The following is a 19,762-nucleotide window of genomic DNA, read 5'->3' as shown; positions in this document are numbered from 1 at the left end:
CAAGTAAGACATGTTCCTGGATCAACATATTTTGTTGATCCTGGAGCGATATTTTTGTTCGAAAATTTTGTCCTACCCCTAAACCAAACCCTAACGTATCCTTAAAATCAGAAGGAAAAAGATGGTGAATAACACTGATGTTGTAAGCCTAAACTTGACATAAACTGTAAACTTGCCTCTCAAATCTGATTGGTTGATTGGAATGTTGTTCCAGGATCAACATCTTTGTAGCTATTTGGTAAAATCACGTTCACCATTCTGGTCCCATAATTTGGCATCATTTTTGCAATTTGGAAAGGTGTGCGTGTGGGTTTTTATATCGGTCAGATATGTGCACTACCAGTCAAAAGTTTCCTTCTGATTTCATATATACAGTACCAGTCAAAAGTTTGGGAACATTACTATTTTAAATTTTTTTGAAAGAAGTCTCTTATGCTCATCAAGCCTGCATTTATTTGATCAAAAATATGGAAAAAACAGTAATATTGTGAAATATTATTCCAAATTAAAATGTTTTTTTATTTTATTTTATTTTAATATACTTTAAAATATAATTTATTTCTGTGATGCAAAGCTGAATTTTCAGCATCACTACTTCAGACTTCATTACTTCAGTCACATGATCCTTCAGAAATCATTCTGATATACTGATTTATTATCAATGTTGGAAACCGTTGTGCGGGTTAATATTTTTTTATAACCTGTGATCATTTTTTTCAGGATTATTTGATGAATAAAAAGTAAAAAAAAAGAACAGCATTTATTTAAAATAGAAATATTTTGTAACAATAGACAGTATACCGTTCAAAAGTTTGGAGTCAGTAATTTTTTTTCTTTCTTTCTTTTTTTTTTTTTTTTTGTTGAAAGAAATTAATACTTTTATTCAGCAAGGATGGGTTAAATTGAGTAGTAAAGATTTATATTGTTAGAAAAGATTTTTATTTTGAATAAATGCTGTAGCAGATCAACCGTTTCTAACATTGATAATAGTATCAAATCAGCATATTAGATTGATTTCTGAGGGATCATGTGACACTGAAGACTGGATTAATTATGCTGAAAATACAGCTTTTCATCACAGGAATAAATTACATTTTAAAGTATTTTAAAATAGAAAACCATTATTTTAAATTGTACATTTATTTATTTATTTATTTATTTATTTTTTTTCTGTATTTTTGCCCAAACAAATGCAGGCTTCATGAGCATAAGAAACGTCCTTCAAAAAAATGAAAAATAGTAATGTTTCCAAACTTTTGACCGGTTACTGTACACACACACACACACACACACACACATATATATATATATATATGTGTATATGTGTGTATATATATATATATATATATATATATATATATATATAATATACACACACACACTACCGCTCAAAAGTTTGAGATCGGTAAGATTTTTAACATTTTCAAAAGAAGTTTCGTCTGCTCACCAAGGCTGCATTTATTTAATCAAAAATACAGTAAAAACAGTAATATTGTGAAATATTATTACAATTTAAAATAACTGTTTTCTTTTTGAATATATTTTACAAAATAATTTGTTCCTGTGATGGCAAAGCTGAATTTTCAGCATCATTACTCCAGTCTTCAGTGTCACATGATCCTTCAGAAATCATTCTAATATGCCGATTTGCTGCTCAAGAAACATTTCTTATTATAATCAATGTTGAAAACAATGTTGTGTACTTTTTTTTAGGATTCCTTGATGAATAGAAAGTTCAAAAGAACAGCATTTATCTGAAATGCAAAGCTTTTTAAACTACCGTTTAAAAGTTTGGGGTCAGTAGGAATTTTTATTTTTTTGAAAAGAAATGAATACTTTTATTCAGCAAGGATGCATTAAATCGATCAAAAGTGACAGTAAAGACATATTGTTACAAAAGATTATATTTCAAATAAACGCTGTTCTTTTGAGCTTTCAATTCATCAAAGAATCCTGAAAAATAATATTGTACACATATTTTGTACAGTTGTACACAATACATTTTTCTTGCAGCAAATCAGCATATTAGAATGATTTCTGAAGGATCATGTGACACTGAAGACTGGAGTAATGATGCTGAAAATTCAGCTTTGCCAACACAAGAATAAATTACATTTTAAAATATTTTCAAATAGAAAATTAAGTTTTTTTTAATCAGTTTTTTTAAATTGTAATAACATTTCACAATATTACTGTTTTTACTGTATTTTTAATTAAATAAATGCAGCCTTGGTGAGCAGACGAAACTTCTTTTAAAAACATTAAAAATCTTACAGATCCCAAACTTTTGGTACTGTGTGTGTGTATGTATATATATATACACACCAACTTTTATGTTAGATGTGATTAATTGTGATTAATCGATTTTGACAGCACTACCTAATAATGATTTAGGCCTATTAATGTTGATCAGATTATGCAAATGGGTAGATTTGTACTTTTTTGTAGAACATTCAAGAGGCTGTATATGCAAAACTAGTTGCTAGGAGGTTGTTTGTGGTTGCTAAGGCATTGCTAGGGTGTTCTGAGAGGTTGTTAGGATGTTACTTATTGGTCCAAGACAAGTCTATATTCTAGTCATTAGATATGACTCAGGTCTCTGCTACAACAATGTGATACAACAATTTGTCTGTTTTATTGTCCACCAGTCCTTAAAATAATATCCAAAACAATCACCATGTGACATATTAGTGGAGTCATACAGTTATGATGAGGTAAACCACATTAAAGAGTCATTCCTAAGCACAAATCTTGTTACTCCACTCACTCATTAAGGCAAATCCATTTTTTTGTTTTTTTTTCATGTACTGGTCAATGTTCAGATTTTGGGCTATTTTGGTCTTGCATAACATGTCTTCTTTCAGACTAGTGGAAAGAAAACCTCCAAAATAAACATTTAAGACAAGTGTTTATTTTATTACACTTTATTTATTTGTACTTTATCAAAAATCTCCACTTCAGTAGCACTTACATTCACCAAACATTCCAGTTTGTACATTTATAATTTGCCTGATTTAAAAAAAAAAAAAAAAAATCTCCTAAAAACATGATGAAAATTCAGCATTTTCTGATTTATATGATAAAAAGAGAGATCCAAAATCCCCTCTGTAAAACATTTAACTCTGTTATGTCAGCAAAATGAAACAAGAATTTTGAACCTGGCTTTAATCAGTGTTCAGATTTGTGTTATATGCAAACATAATGGCTTATTTACATATTTAAACATACATACAGAACATTTGTAAAACAAAGCAATTGTCTTAATGTACTGTGTTTAATCAACAGAGAAAGTATGGTGATTTCTATTAGTTAAAAATGTGACACTCTTCACCCTTGGTGTCTTGCCATATAACTTGTTTCTTATTGTTCGAGGTAACCTGCAGTGAAAGTCAAGCGTATTGACGTCCAACTTGTGAGGAACTCTGAACTTTGTAACTGAACAAGCGGTTTGAAACACGCAAGGGCAGATTCCTCGGCGTTCGGGACAAGCGCGGGTGGGGAAGAATGCCTCCATTGAGACCCTGAGCTTCAGCACAGCCTCTCTTTGAGGTCCAGTTGGGCTTAAAATGTTTAAGACCAGAGAAGGATTAGAGAACAAAAAGATCCTTCTCTGTCATCAAAGAGGATCTTCTCCGGGACTCATCTAACTGCTCTCCACGCCTGCCCGCAGGTCTGAGCGATGGCGAGAGAGAAGGAGAGTAAGAGAGAGAGGAGGGGTGCACATTTCAAAGGTAATCTTTAACTCTAAGCCTGGCAGACTGGCTGAAACAGACTCCCTCCTCCCAGTCTGAGCCAGCATGTTGTCCATCCCTCCCATTGGGCTCGCCGCTCCCCTAGTCGCCTGCATTCTTCCTGCCCTTTTGTTCCGAGGGCACTGAAGTGGCTGTATTCATGGCCGGGCCGAGCTGAGGAGAGAGGAGGATTTTGCATGACCTCGAAAGGGGGCGACTTTAACTCGAGACCGCTAAGTCTCTTCCTAAAACAACACTCCCTTGAAACAAATACCTGCTTTGTTCCGGCGGCTCTTTCAGGGCTGTGGCGGGCAGGCTATTAACACAAAAAGAGGGCAGTCCAGGAGAGAACGGCTGCTGTGGTCAACCGACATGATCCCAAAACAGATATGGCTTGTGTTGGCGTATGTAGATGACCTTCTCTGAAAGTCCACGCATGAGGAGCACACTTTGTTTGATTAAACTCCCCTCGGACGACACAGGACAATGTCTTTTGAAGCCTGGATTGTTGATCGTTATCTTTTGTAAAAGATTCAGAGGCATTACCAAGGGTTTTATGGTTTAGTTTAGTTTAGCACATGCATGAAGAATAGGCTGTTATGTTTGCTTGATTCAGTGATCTCTGCTGGCCTTTAAACAACTTTTCTTTTATGATCTTTTTGTCTCTGTTTGTATACGCACGTATAGACAGGACATTTATTTATGCATTTGACAGACATAGTGAAATGTTTGCATTTACAGTATTTGTTCGACTGGTATCAATGGCAAGGTCATGGGTTCGATTGATAAAATGGAATAAAACCCTTGACCTTGGTGTTGCTAGCGCCATGGTCTACCAGTTGAACAAATAAATCAACAAATATGCTTTATAATATTTTTTTGAACCATGTACCATTTGTAGTACCTTTGAAAATACCATAGTATATCAATATAATCATGCAGTGATATTGTGTCTGAAACCTGCTCAAAAAAATTAAAGGAACACTTTGAAAACACATCAGATCTCAATGAGGAGAAATATCATGCTGGATATCTATACTGATATGGACTGGTAATGTGTTAGGAACGAAAGGATGCCACATCATTTGATGGAAATGAAAATTATCAACCTACATAAGACTGAATTCAAAGACGCCCGAAAATCAAAGTGAAAAATGATGCAGCAGGCTAGTCCATTTTGCTGGAATTTCATTGCAGCAACTCAAAATGGTACTCAGTAGTTTGTATGGCCCCCACGTGCTTGTATGCATGCCTGACAACGTCCTAATAAGACGACGGATGGTGTCCTGGGGTATTTCCTCCCAGATCTGGACCAGGGCATCACTGAGCTCCTGGACAGTCTGAGGTGCAACCTGGCGGCATCGGATGGACCGAAACATAATGTCCCAGAGGTGTTCTATTGGATTTAGGTCAGGCGAGCGTGGTTGCCATTCAATGGTATCAATTCCTTCACCCTCCAGGAACTGCCTGCATACTCTCGCCACATGAGGCCGGACATTGTCGTGCACCAAGAGGAACCCAGGACCCACTGCACCAGTGTAGGGTCTGACAATGGGTCCAAGGATTTTATCCATATACCTAATGGCAGTCAGGGTTCCATTGTCCAGCCTGTAGAGGTCTGTGCGTCCCTTTATGGATATGCCTCCCCAGACCCACCACCAAACCACCACCAATGCTGAACGATGTTACAGACAGCATAACGTTCTCCACGGCTTCTCCAGACCATTTTACGTCTGTCACGTGCTTAGGGTGAACCTGCTCTCATCTGTTAAAAGCACAGGGTGCCAGTGGCAGACCTGCCAATCCTGGTGTTCAGTGGCAAATGCCAATCGAGCTCCACGGTGCCGGGCAGTGAGCACAGGGCCCACTAGAGAACGTCGGGCCCTCAGGCCACCCTCATGAAGTCTGTTTCTGATTGTTTGATCAGAGACATTCACACCAGTGGCCTGCTGGAGGTCATTTTGTAGGGCTCTCTGGCAGTGCTCATCCTGTTCCTCCTTGCACAAAGGAGCAGATACCGGTCCTGCTGATGGGTTAAGGACCTTCTAACTGCCTGTCTCCTGGAATCTCCTCCATGCTCTTGAGACTGGGAGACACAGCAAACCTTCTGGCAATGGCACGTATTGATGTGACATCCTGGAGGAGTTGGACTGCCTGTGCAACCTCTGTAGGGTCCAGGTATCGCCTCATGCTACCAGTAGTGACACTGACCCTAGCCAAATGCAAAACTAGTGAAAAACAGTCAGAAAAGATGAGTAGGGAAAAAATTGTCAGTGGCCTCCACCTGTAAAACCATTCCTGTTTTGGGGGTCATCTCATAGTTGCCCATCATTCATTAACACAAAAGCAGCTGAAACTGATCAACAACCCCCTCTGCTACTTAACTGACCAGATCAATATCCCAGGAGTTTAACTGACCTGATGCAATTCTCTGATTAAAAAGTGTTCCTTTGATTTTTTTTTTTTTTTTGAGCAGTGTACTATCTTTCAAATGTTTTGGTAAGATTTTAAAAAAAATGTTTTTGAAAGTCTCTTCTGCTCACCAAGGCTGCATTTATTTGATCAAAATACAGTAAAAGTAGTAATATTGTGAAATATTACAATTTTAAATAACTGTTTTCTATTTTAATATACTTTAAATGTAATTTATTCCTGTGATACAAAGCTGATTTCCAGCATCATTACTCCTGTCTTCAGTGTCACATGATCCTTCAGGAATCAGTCTAATATGCTGATTTGCTGCTCAAGAAACATTTATTATTATTATCAATGGTGAAAACAGTTGTACTGATTAATATTTTTGTGGATACATTTTTTTTAGGATTTGTTTAAGATTTCAAGATTTTTTTTTTTTTTTTCAGAATTCTTTTATTAATATAAAGTTACAAAGAACAGCATTTATATGAAATTGAAATATTTTGTAACATTATAAATTATTATAAATTATTACTTTCACTTTTGATCAGTTTGATCAGTTTGATCAGTCAATTGCTTGCTAAATAAAACGATTACTTTTTTCAAAAGGATAAAAAAGTACTGACCCTTTTAAATGACAATTTATGATTTTCCGAATCATGTTTATTTTAATCAATTTACATGAAATAATCTGTATAAATAACATGCTGATGACAAAGTAAGGCTTTTATTGATGTTTTTCCCCTTTTAGAAATAGAGTATCAAGAATTTCTTAGTTTGAATATGCATGTTTAAGTCAGCATGAAGCCAGACACTTTTTTCCAAAGAAATATACACTCCAATGAAGGCGTATTTTGGTGTTGCTAGCACCATGCTCTACTGTTTGAGCTTCAAGAAAGCACGCAAAAATAAAACAAAAACATTTAAAATTGCAATACTGTTTATAATATTCATATAATACAAATGGTTAAAAAAGTTAAATACAGTTTCATATCATACAAATGGTTAAAAAAAATTAAATGCAGTTTTAAAAATAATTTGTTCTCATGTATATTTTGTTGTAATATGTAAGAAGTACTAATTCTTATTTCTATTTCTAATTTTTATTTCTAATTGTATGAATTGGTACATCCTTATTTGTACGTTTTTGTATGATTACGCCTCAGCGGTGGTTAGGTTTAGGCTGGGGTTAGAGGAAGACCTTCATGCTTACTTTTTACTAAAAATCTTACATTTTCATATGATTTACATCATTCCAATTTATGTGAAATCGCCACCTTGTAAAAGTTACATTTTCCTGTGAGTTAGGATACACCATTAGGAAACAGTTGTTGTGGCGTTCAGCCAACACTCAATGCTTGTAGCGGGATGGTTGCTGGTCACGGCCAATCAGCATTATGCCCTTGAGCAAGACACTTAACCCCAGGTTTCTCCATAGGGATTGTGTCTGTATAGTACTGTTCTGCTTGGAAGAAAAGCTTCTGCTAAGTGGCTACTTGCTTAAACATTTCTGTACATTTTGAGGTGTACAATACAAAGACAACCTCTTTTTTTTTTTTTTTGTCATTTTGTGTATTTTCACAATCAAGTACATGCTAATGGCTGATGGGGAAATGACTTGCATGCATCATTACTGAAAACGGATTTCACGTCAAAGTGCTGTATATCCCCATGCAAAATTTGAGCTTAAATCAATATAATCCATTAGACATTTGAAAAGCACACAACAACTTGTGATATTGACAGGAACGGCCCCCTCTCACTGACCTTGCGAGGACCTCAGAGCTTAATGGACTGTGTGTGTGTGTGTGTGTGTAAAACTGGCTGACACATTGCAGAGATCAACTCTTCTGTTTTTGCATGTCTAATTTGATGATTACTGGTAGAACCACAAAAATGGGACATGCATATTTTGTTCTGTATCAGTTGAAGCTAAAGATGTTAACCTCTGGCATATGAAGCTGTTTGGCACAGCAGCTTCAGTAAGTTTACAATTAACTGTGATATAGATGTTTAAAGACAAGCATTGTTTAGCTGATGGTGTGTGAGATGTGTGAGATCATCCTGCAGCCTGAGGCCCTCTTTAAAACACAGATTGTCCCAAACAACGCCTTTCTCTGCCCTTGTGAAGGAGCACTGCAGGGGTAAAACACAGGACACAGAGATTGAGAATCTAATAAGATCCAGACATTAAGTCACAAAACTGATGTTTTTGTGCTTACTGAGGGGAATGTTGATTGGAATGTTTTGGTTTGGAAAAGACAAATGTATTTAGACAGATGAGTTCTTTAGTGTCATTTGGACATTAAGTAAAGATTTAGCTTTACTGGCCTCTTACTCTGTATCTAATTGTGAACACACACACACACACATAAATTTGTTTTTGTGAATTGTGGGGACATTCCATAGGCGTAATGGTTTTTATACTGTACAAACCATATTTTCTATCGCCCTACACCAACCCTACACCTAAACCTGCCCATCACAGGAAGCTGTGCACATTTTTACTTTCTCAAAAAAACTAATTCTGTATGATTTATAAGCCTTCTGAAAAATGGGGACATGGGGTAATGTCCTCATAAGTCACCCTCTCCTTGTAAATGTCAGTCATTATACAAATTTGTGTCCTGATATGTCACAAAAACACACACACACAGAAAGAGAGAGAAACAGATGTTATACAGGGAAAGCTATATTTTATTTTATTTTATTAGTATTAAAGGGTTAGTTCACCCAAAAATGAAAATAATGTCATTTATTACTCACCCTCATGCCGTTCCACACCAGTAAGACCTTCGTTAATCTTCGGAACACAAATTAAGATATTTTTGTTGAAATCCGATGGCTCAGTGAGGCCTGCATAGCCAGCAATGACATTTCCTCTCTCAAGATCCATTAATGTACTAAAAACATACTTAAATCAGTTCATGTGAGTAAAGTGGTTCAATATTAATATTATAAAGCGACGAGAATATTTTTGGTGCGCCAAAAAAAACAAAATAACGACTTACATAGTGATGGCCGATTTCAAAACACTGCGTCAGGAAGCTTCGGAGCGTTATGAATCAGCGTGTCGAATCAGCAGTTCGGAGCACCAAAGTCACGTGATTTCAGCAGTTTGGCGGTTTGACACGCGATCCGAATCATGATTCGACACGCTGATTCATAACGCTCTGAAGCTTCATGAAGCAGTGTTTTGAAATCGGCCATCACTATATAAGTCATTATTTTGTTTTTTTTTGGCGCACCAAAAATACTCTCGTCGCTTTATAATATTAATATTGAACCACTGTACTCACATGAACTGATTTAAATATGTTTTTAGTACATTAATGGATCTTGAGAGAGGAAATGTTATTGCTGGCTATGGAGGCCTCACTGAGCCATAGGATTTCAACAAAAATATCTTAATTTGTGTTCCGAAGATTAACGAAGGTCTTACGGGTGTGGAACAGCATGAGGGTGAGTAATAAATTACATTATTTTTATTTTTGGGTGAACTAACCCTTTAAGATCTATGACCCACACACATTTGGGAAGCGGTAACATAGCCTACTTGTAGTTACTTTATTATACCTCAAGGTGGCGATGTTGACTTTGTCTGTATTGTTAACGAAAATAGTTTTAGAAAACTGTTTTCTTGTGTTGACAGCGTTAAATATTAGTGTGTTAAATTAATACATATTATAATTTATTTTAAGTAGGCCTAGTCTGTTTTCTATTGCTTTAAATACAGTACAGTCCTTACTGAATGGAATACGTCGTTTGGTCTCAGGCTATTCGGCAGAGTCGTATGAGTGATCTCATCGGTCACGTGAGGGCAGGGTGGCAGTCAGGAGGTGTGAATCTTCCGTGTTGAGACCGCTGGAGCTGTCCGGCAGCAGAGGTGCTGAAATCACACACAGGTCGCTAATTATCTCCACTCACAGTCTGAGAGACATAAAGATAACGTACACAATATAGGCTAAATATTGTAATTCCAATAATACATAGCCTATAAATACACACACAGATCTTCGTAGAGAACAGTATACTTGCCAGCTACAGTTTCGGTGCAGTTCTTTAATAAAAAGAATAAATGAATAATAATAAATAATAATAAATGAATAATAAATCACATACGCACGAGGGTGACAGCATGAACTGACAGGTTCTCAGGTAAGCTAAGAGTTGGTTGATTAACTTTTCGAGTACATTTTGAGTAGAAAATGAACTCCAGATGTCACAAAACAGCAAGTTACTAAACCTAACAACAAAAGTAATGATAAAACAGTGAAAAATGCAACCTTAAATAATTATTTCCCAGTGCATGATGGGACACCAGTATCAGAAACTTGAGGTTTAACTTAATTTTATAACGTACTTTGTTTTTTAATTGTTTTTTAAGTTCTGAGCTAACTTATTCAGGTAGTAATTACATTTGTTTTTTTTTCTGTGCACTCTAAAAAATGCTGGGTTAAAACAACCCAAGTTGGGTTGAAAATGGACAAACCCTGCGGTTGCGTTAAATGTTTGCCCAACCTGTTGGGTAGTTTTATTCTCAACTATTGTTTAAAAAATAATGTATTTTTTGCTAAAAATGAACTCAAAGTATGTTTGGAAATTAATATTTATTAATATGTTTAATAAACGAACATTTATTATTAAATAAGTTTAATGAATAATAATTAAACAATAAACATTTATTAAATTGCTTATTAATAAATGTTCACCTTTTGATTATTATTGTTGCCTCTAGTAATTATGTGTCTGATTTTTCATTTCCAACCTATTTTGGGTTCATTATAAGCCAGCCATATAGTAATTTTTAAACAATAGTTGGGTTAATTAAAACTACCCGGCACGTTGGGCGAACATTTAACCCAACCGCTGGGTTAAAACAACCCAATCGCTTGGTTTGTCCATTTTCAAGCCAACTTGGGTTGTTTTTAACCCAGCATTTTTTACAGTGTAGCATTTACTTTATCAAAAAATATTTTTATTAGATTAAACCAGATTAAATTAGTTTAAACCAAATGGTCTCAATTTACTTTTAGATTACACAAGTCAGTCAAGAAATAATCAGTTTTATTCAGCAAGCAAGAGTATGAAGTCCCTACATTGTAAAAAACAAAAAACAAAAATGTATTTCAAATAATCGCTGTTCTTTTGAAAAGTTAAGCAGAACGATTGTTTTTATAATTGATAATAAGAAATGTTTCTTGAGCAGCAAATCGGCATATTAGAATGATTTCTGAAGGATCACGAGACACTGACTGGATTAATGATGCTCAAAATGCCATCACGTGAATAAATTACAATTTAAAAGAAAGTTAAAATGGAAAACATTTATTTTAAATGACTGTTTTATTGTATTTTTGAACAAACAAAGTCAGCCTTAGTGAGCATAATGCCACTAGATTAATTTATTTCTTTTGCTTGCTTACTGCCAACACATTTATATACAGAGCGTCAAAAACTTTGCCACTGTAGAGCGTTTATTATTAGTTTCATGCGCCCTCCGGTGGACACAAGTATATCACATGCAAAGAGGCTTTGAGAGCGCTTGAATCTTCATATCTCTCAGGCTTACCACCTGTTGAGAGGAGCGCTACTGGTTGCCGTGATCACCTGAGAGCGATAATGCCGAAGCACTGGCCCCGGGGCCAAGGTTCACCGCGGGGGCAATAAACTCCCTGTCCCCCTGCCATCGTGTAAAGACATTACTGTGCCCCGAGGCCCTCACAACAAACGCTTCATTTCCAAAGGCTCTCTGGCTCTTACTGGGTCACTTTATTTACCCTGTGTCATGCAAAATTCTTAATTTCCTTTGAATCCCAGTGCTACTGTATTGCCTTGAGTTACTTACATTCATTACCACCATTTAATTAGTACCATCAAACACTTCACGGTTTACAGTGGCTCAATGTGACATTAGTCGAGACTGTTAAACTCATTAGCAAACTCTGATAAGGGGTAAAGGTGAGATAGTTGGCATTTCCTACAGCCAGGAGCCTAGTTCTTTAAAAAAAAAAAAATCATTTTAACGTGCGATGGTGATAATAATAACGCTTATTATTATTATTTTCATGAATGTGTCCGTGCTTTGAAAACAATTGTATCCTCATCATGTAGTGACAAAGGCCTCAGTGATCATTCGACCTCTCTAAAATAATAATAGGCTAAACGAGTGAATAAATAGGCCTAACTAATCAAATAGGTAGACCTATCTCATGTCAAAATTGTTTGGCGATTTTTGTTAGTGTTGCTGTGAGCTGAACCCTGCCAGAGCAAACATTTAACATGAGAAGGAAACTGCTAACAACCATCCCTTTATAGTTATTCTAATGAGCACGGTAGTAAATAAAGTCATCACAACAGCAAGACGCCATTGTGAGGAGAAGTATTATTGAGTAGTTTGTCACTTTACTGTAAGAGCGATGTGTTTCCCGCGGCAGCTCGTGCTGTAAATATTTACTTAAGCATTCGACAGTGGGATGTTCTAGAAACGTTACATAGCCTACATAGGCTGTGTTTGTTATTTCATATATATATATATGTATATATATATATATATATATATATATATATAATACTTGGTACACAGATTTGTTCTGGAGACTGCCAAGCCTATTATGGCTTTTGAAGACCGTGTAGTTCGAATTAAATAAACATGATTTATGAAAAAGTCTATATTTTAGGTAGACTTATTAGTTGTACTATCTTCATCACTTTTTTTTTTTTTTTTTTTGGCTTTTTTGCATTCAATTTAAATAGTTTTGTGGGTGACAAATGAAATCAAAAGTACAAATTTCCATGTTGCTTTTCAATTGTTTTGAGGACATACAAACTGCATGTATAATATTTTATATATATATATATATATATATATATATATATATATACTTAAAAAAAACTATATATTATACTAAATACTATAAATATATATATATAAAGTATATATATATATATATATATATATATATATATATAGTTTTTTTAAGTTATAGGTTAACGTACTAAAACTGTAGCTGTGGACTTTATGTATCCATAGCCTATATTTTTATGTATATTTTTGTATTGTATCATGTAAAAGTGTTTCATAGTTATGCGATAACACCTTTTCTTTAATCCATTTAATATATTTATATTATAATATTGTTTTTCATTTCTACTCGATTTTCAAAGCGGACATGAAAAAAGTGCAATGAACTTACTGTACTTTGCAACTTTAATTTGCACCACTTAAAAACATCAATAATTAAACTTTAATTTTAGTTGGTTGAATTTTTTATAATGCAGCAAAGTTACATTTACAAATATATTTCAGTTTACTTTGAAAACCTAAGAATGGAGCAAAGGGGCCCTATTACATCTGAAGCCTGAAAACGAGAAAGTGAGTTATAAATTCTGAAAGTTATAAATTATGAACAGAAATGACCTACTGCTAAGAGTGTACATCAAACCATATCTTCAGTCACTTCGCTTCTGTTTCAGTCTATCACTTCGTTTTGCAGTCTCTCCTCAGAGCTGAAACATTGTTCTTGAGTTTAATCATGATGGCATTTTTTTTTTTTTTTTTCCACAGTTCTATGAAACACATCCCGGGGTTATTTGGTTTTCGAGTCTAAACTAAACCAGGGGCGCTTACATTTCTCCAGTGTGGCGTTTGCCTCTTTATTTATGATGTCTTTTCTTCCACCGATGTAGAAAATTTCTGACTTGGATTTTTCACTCCAAAATTGATTTGACACGGATATCCAGTATCCCTTTAAAGATAATCAAACTGAGTCTCTCCTCATTCCGCATATATCCCCACTCACTTTATGACCATATCGAGTTACGGCCAGCCTGTTGTGTGCAATAGACATTCTTCAATCTGAAAACATTATTATAGTGTTTATTGCACTGTAAGTAGGGAAAATAGCTCATGTTCGCCCTAAACATTTTGTTCATAGCAGGCTTTTCTGAGATAATGCAATGCAAAGAATTAATTAAAATAAAGTTTGTTGTGGCAATGCTATTAGACACCCCCCCACCACACACACACACACACACACGCAACCTGAAATGCACTAGCAACCAGGCCAAAGTACAAAGAAGCAATTAGTAAACAGTCAGTTGAGCCAAAAGTGGCCTACCGACACGCACACGAAAACTTCAGAAAAAATAATAAAAATAAACAGGGTGACTTGCTCAAATCGGAAAAAAACATCCATACAAAAACATCTGATACCATCGCAACATACGCGAAGCAGGTTGTATTACAAATATGCAAAATATTTATTAAATTACTGCCAACGTGTTTCGTCAGGAAACCGAAAATATGGTTTATGTGGTACTCTTAAATTAACAGCTTTTATGTCATGAAAGCAAGTCATGAATATGATATAATACATTTTAATAGACCTAACTACATTAGGCTACACCAAAGAGTTATTTTAGGGGTATTTTCTATTTTAGTATTTTCTTCAGATAGCACCTTTACATTTTCACTTTTACTGTGCATTATTTACTGCAGCCTATATTAAATTAAATATTTAAAACTACTGCGACATTTTCGCTATGTCTTTCCCTGAGACAAATTCCAGACCACTATATGCTCAGCTATAACACAATTTTATTTTATTACATTTGCGTGACTTACATGACTTCACCTTACAACAGTGAGAGAAATGTTATTAGTATATATGCGTAAATGAACGTCCTTTTCTCCATGGTCTGTTATCGAAGTATAAAGTGTTCTTTTATCTATTGTTATTATTATTATTAACCATTATTATTAATATTGCTCAGAATATTTATAATTAATAAAGAAAAATAACGACGCGTGTCCTTTTTTTGTTTAGCCTACAAATGAACGCATACTGTCTACATTAGTGCTAAATTAACGACAACAAAAAAAAACAACAACCATATTAATATGTAGTGTAATAATTACTATAATTATTTAATGGATTTTATGGGGTTTTCGATAGATAGATAGATAGATAGATAGATAGATAGATAGATAGACAATTATTTTCATGATTTGTTATCACAACAATTTTTTCTTTTGTCAAATCAACTTAATATGTTGAGTTTCTGTTGATTAAACCAATTGCCTTCATTGTATTAACTCAGATAGATAGATAGATAGATAGATAAAGAATCTCGTGTGGGAAATGTCCGATATTAAATGCAATAATTTCCCTTCACTTTTGATGTTTTGTCCCTCAGGCCAATCCGGCAGAAACGGTCAGATGTCAATTAAAGTCAGGATGGGCGGCTGTGGCGCGGCTCTTGTTCTGAGGGCAGCCTGGCCTGTGGCGCGCGGGCTCCGCTCTCCACGCCGCTGCGCTAATCCGTTTATGGAGCACCTGGGACCGTGGACGGCAATAACATGCGCTTATCCGTCGCCGCCGCGAAACATGCTCATCTGAGCAAAGCAATGCGATAATGCCCACATCCCAGAGGACCAGAGGGCACTTTACCCTCTGATTGAACTGTCGACGTCTCTGAGTTGATAACTCTGAGATGACAGCCAGCGTATTTGTCACATTAGTCTGAAGGAAATCGGAGATTCATAGGACTTTCTCGTCGTTTCATTTAGGTTCCCTTCTTTCAGTTTTTTTAGCAACAGAACTTAAGTATTTTTTAAATATTTTAACTCAGAGTGTGTTCTTCTGTTTGAACAGTTGAAAGATTTTTCTGTTTGATTGATCAGGGTTCTCTCTGAATGAACGGGGCCGTTTGACTGACGTGAGGTTCTCAATGAGCTCCTGCAAAGAAAAGGAACTTCAGTGACTGCGGGGAACAGAGGAGGAGCATCTGAATGTGAGATGGAGAGAGTGAGTGCGTGTGTGTGTGTGAGAGAGAAATGCGGAGTAATGCAAGAGAATGAGTGGGATGGATGGCTATATTGAATGTCTCTGCGTTATAAATAACGCTTCTTCACAATTGTATTCGTCTCCACAGACAGCTTTTACGGCACTCTCGGCGTCATACCCTGCTGAGACCCCCGCAAGCTGCTCCTTTCATTCTGTAGAGACTCTACTGTCCACATGCATACAATAAATACCTCTGTGCTGTGCAGCTTTTGGGTTTTTACTTGAAAGTTGGGGTTTGCTGAGAATTCATGTTCAAGACGGTTGTGGCAGTTTCCCAACATCGTTTCTGAAAGCTTCCCAACTCATCCCAGTACATTTTAGATGTCTCCCTTATCTGACACTTCCATTTCAGGTTTTGGAGCCTCTATTAACGATCTATGATGATAAGGAAGACATCCAAATTGTCTAAGTTTGGAGAGCGTCCGGGAACGGTCGAGAACCACTGCTCCAAACCACAGAAACTAAAACGAAATTATTTTAAGAAAACTTCAGTTTTATCTTCCAGATTGCTCTCAGCATCACAGTTTATGTCTGAGGGTGTTATCAGTGACACATCCCCTTGAACTCCCGAGGTCATGGCACAAGAAAGTTTTGAGATCTGGACCAATCAGAAGGCTTTCCCAGGTCTTTGGACCCTCCCTCCTTGACCAATCACAGTCCTCGATGGGTAGAAGGAGCCAACAACTCAACAACTAATAAAATGTTTCGCCACCGATCACCGTTTCAATTCACAACAACAAGTGTGTCAACAACAACGGAACTGAAGCTCTGAGAGTTTTATCTTCCAAACCGCTTTGAGATACACCACGATTGAAAACCTGGATATCCGTGATTAACTCCAGAGGATTGGCTTCGACGTTTTGACTTTTGAAGTTGACTTTTCGTTTTCAACTGAAGACTTCTTACTTCAACGGTCCACTGACACTTGACGATCAGCGCTTCTCTTTGGATAACTTCACTTCTTCTATCAAGTGCTCCGTGCACCCGTTTTCTTCTTGCAGAGGAGATATGACCGCATTAGCGGGGGGCATTTCCAGGATGATGCGCCCCACGCCACCCCAAAACTACCCGAGAGGAGGCTACTCCTTGGAGGGTAAGGTGTTAGCTTGTGTGGTTACTACATAGCCCGAGCTTAGATGCCTTCACAAAGTTGAATCTTCATAAGAGAGATTTGATCTGATGCACTTTAATATTCTGATTGGAGAATGTGACATTTATAAAAACTGAAATTACATTGTAAAAATTTAAAATCAATAACATTGAAAAGTTTAATTCTTTTCTGGTGTCATGGTTACAAAATTATAATTTTTCATCCACGTTCAAAATGAAAACAACAACATAATGGTGAACATTTTGTACAGTGAAATAAAATTTAGAAATGTATTTAATACTAAGCTAACGTGTTTTATAAAAACTTTGTTTTAGACTATATAAAATGTTAGCTATATATATGTATATATAAACTTGACAGCCTTTATATAGCCTACTTTTTAAATACTTGGTGTTCTGGCAACAAGTAACACATTTGCTAATTATTATCATTAATTTGGCTCTTTTTTTGCCAAATGGCCAACACTTTTTTATTAGCATTTATTAATAATTATCATTTGTTATTAGTATTAGGCCATTAGTTGTAGTTTTATTGATGTTGTATTGTAGTTGTTTAAATGTTGGCTAATATTTCAAACACAGGAAAGAACATACCGCTGTCATGCTGATTATATTTTCACTTTTAGCACAAGTAAATCGTCAGTCACTGACTTTTCCTCCTCTTACTGCAGTCTCCACGCCGTTAGGTCAGGGCCGCGTGAACCAGCTCGGTGGAGTCTTCATAAACGGACGCCCTCTGCCCAATCACATCCGCCACAAGATAGTAGAGATGGCCCATCACGGGATACGACCGTGCGTCATCTCCCGACAGCTGCGCGTCTCGCACGGATGCGTGTCCAAAATTTTATGCAGGTACCAGGAGACCGGATCCATTCGTCCCGGTGCGATTGGAGGCAGTAAACCCAAGGTAGGACACCACAGAGGCCATTTCATGTGTTGCTAGTGCTGAAGTGTATTATTGACTTTATTAGACAGTTTACATAAGTTTTACATTAAACTGCAATAAAGAGTTTTGTTTGACTTCAGAACTAACAAATGTTTGGGATTTCTTTCGTTGTGCCCATTGTTTTTTTTAAGAGTGTACACAATAAAAGCTATGATATTTAATGGTTCTCACCTATAGGTTCAGCAAAAAATAAACAATTTTAACTATGGTTTTAATTAGCCAAAAATGGTCTTCAGATCAGTTCATTTGTCTTTGGGACTTTTGAAGCACCATGCATAGATGATTTCTTAAAGAATTAGAGAATAAAAAGTTCTTCCATGGCATGAATCTGTAAAACGCGTATTTTTATGTGCAATGCGAATTTACTGTTGTTGTACAAAACACGATATATTTTTCCCTTCGTTTAATGACTGCCAAACAATGGAAACATCATAATAACATCATAATATGTTATAAACTAAGATACAAACTTGTTCTAATTGTTGCTAGATATTTTAAAAATGTTTTAGAAAATTATAGGCTATTAGGATAACCAAAATTTAATAAATTATCGTGTTACCATTGTAATAAAAGCAGAGCGCAACTCCCGATGTGGAAAAGAAAATTGAAGAATACAAGAGAGAGAATCCAGGGATGTTCAGCTGGGAGATTCGGGACAAACTTCTGAAAGATGGAATCTGCGACCGAAATAACGTGCCCTCAGGTACTGTAGCCTACTTTATCTGTCAATCTGTGCAGTTTAGTTCATGTTTTTAAGATATTGCTTACCACACCTGTTGCTTGAAATGAAATTAAAAAAAGATGGATTGTGAGACTTTAAAACAGCCCTATAACTTCATAAATTCAGATATATTTACATGCCTCGTGTTAAGGATTTTCAAGCGTTTAAACATTCAACAAGTGCAATTCTGTGAAGCCATTTCATGAAGCTTTTCATGTTTCTCCGCAGTGAGTTCCATCAGCCGCATGCTGCGCTGTAAATTTGGTGGAAACGGAGATGAAGATGAGGATGATGATGAAGTGGAAAAAAGGGAGATCGAGGAAAACGAAAGAAGAGCCAAACACAGTATCGACGGGATTCTCGGCGACAGATGTAAGTTCTGACGAGATTTCTTTTTCTTTTTTTTCCTGCGGAACTGAGATGAGCACAATGGGTTTAGTTTTATTACAGATAGAACACATTTGTGTATGTTCTTCTGCTTAATAATAATAACAATAACAACAACAACAACAACAATAATAATACAACCATCTATATTTTTATTGCTGTTGTTATTATTATTATCAGATGCTAATAGCCTATATGTTCTGTTAAGACAATATTTTAACAGTTTTGAAAAAGCGTTGGCCTGTAGGTTTGGAAGTGCGTGAATGTCATAAGTTTTATTTTTATTTTTCCCCCGAGTGAATATCGCTTTTAGTGTTTCAATTTGAATATTTTGGCACCAAATGCTTAATAGATTGATGGGAAAAATGGCCCTTGTCTTCAGCATATTTTTAGCGTTTTTTTTGGGGTTTTTTTTTTTGTCTTTCCTTAAACTCATTGAAACTGAATTGAGGAGCATCGGAGATTAACCTCCTAAAACGAGACGTTCCCTGAGTGAAACTGGCCGAATCAGTAAATCAAACATTTGTCCAAGAATAGCGTTCACTAAAAGACGCTCCTGCGGTGCACAATCGGACACTTGAGGATGAACTTGGGAAACAAAAGC

General features: G+C 35.9%; 1 protein-coding gene across 2 annotated transcripts in view; it reads left to right on the top strand.

Moving 5' to 3' along the window:
* Positions 1-16,566: 16,566 nt before the first annotated feature.
* Positions 16,567-19,762, top strand: part of pax3a (paired box 3a) — a 36,223-nt gene continuing 33,027 nt past the window's right edge. The window contains exons 1-4 of one of the 2 annotated variants that reach the window (XM_051877037.1): positions 16,567-17,087; positions 17,776-18,011; positions 18,627-18,753; positions 19,000-19,143. In XM_051877037.1, the coding sequence (XP_051732997.1) occupies positions 17,003-17,087; positions 17,776-18,011; positions 18,627-18,753; positions 19,000-19,143 (592 nt within the window). In that variant the 5' untranslated portion in view covers positions 16,567-17,002. Of the gene's footprint in view, positions 17,088-17,775; positions 18,012-18,623; positions 18,754-18,999; positions 19,144-19,762 lie in introns of both variants that reach the window. The other variant, XM_051877028.1, reaches the window with a different exon arrangement.

Source organism: Ctenopharyngodon idella, chromosome 2, assembly GCF_019924925.1.
Source record: "Ctenopharyngodon idella isolate HZGC_01 chromosome 2, HZGC01, whole genome shotgun sequence".
Lineage (NCBI taxonomy): Eukaryota > Metazoa > Chordata > Actinopteri > Cypriniformes > Xenocyprididae > Ctenopharyngodon > Ctenopharyngodon idella.
The sequence above is the reverse complement of the archived record's forward strand: the minus strand, read 5'-3'. Positions and strand labels throughout refer to the sequence as shown.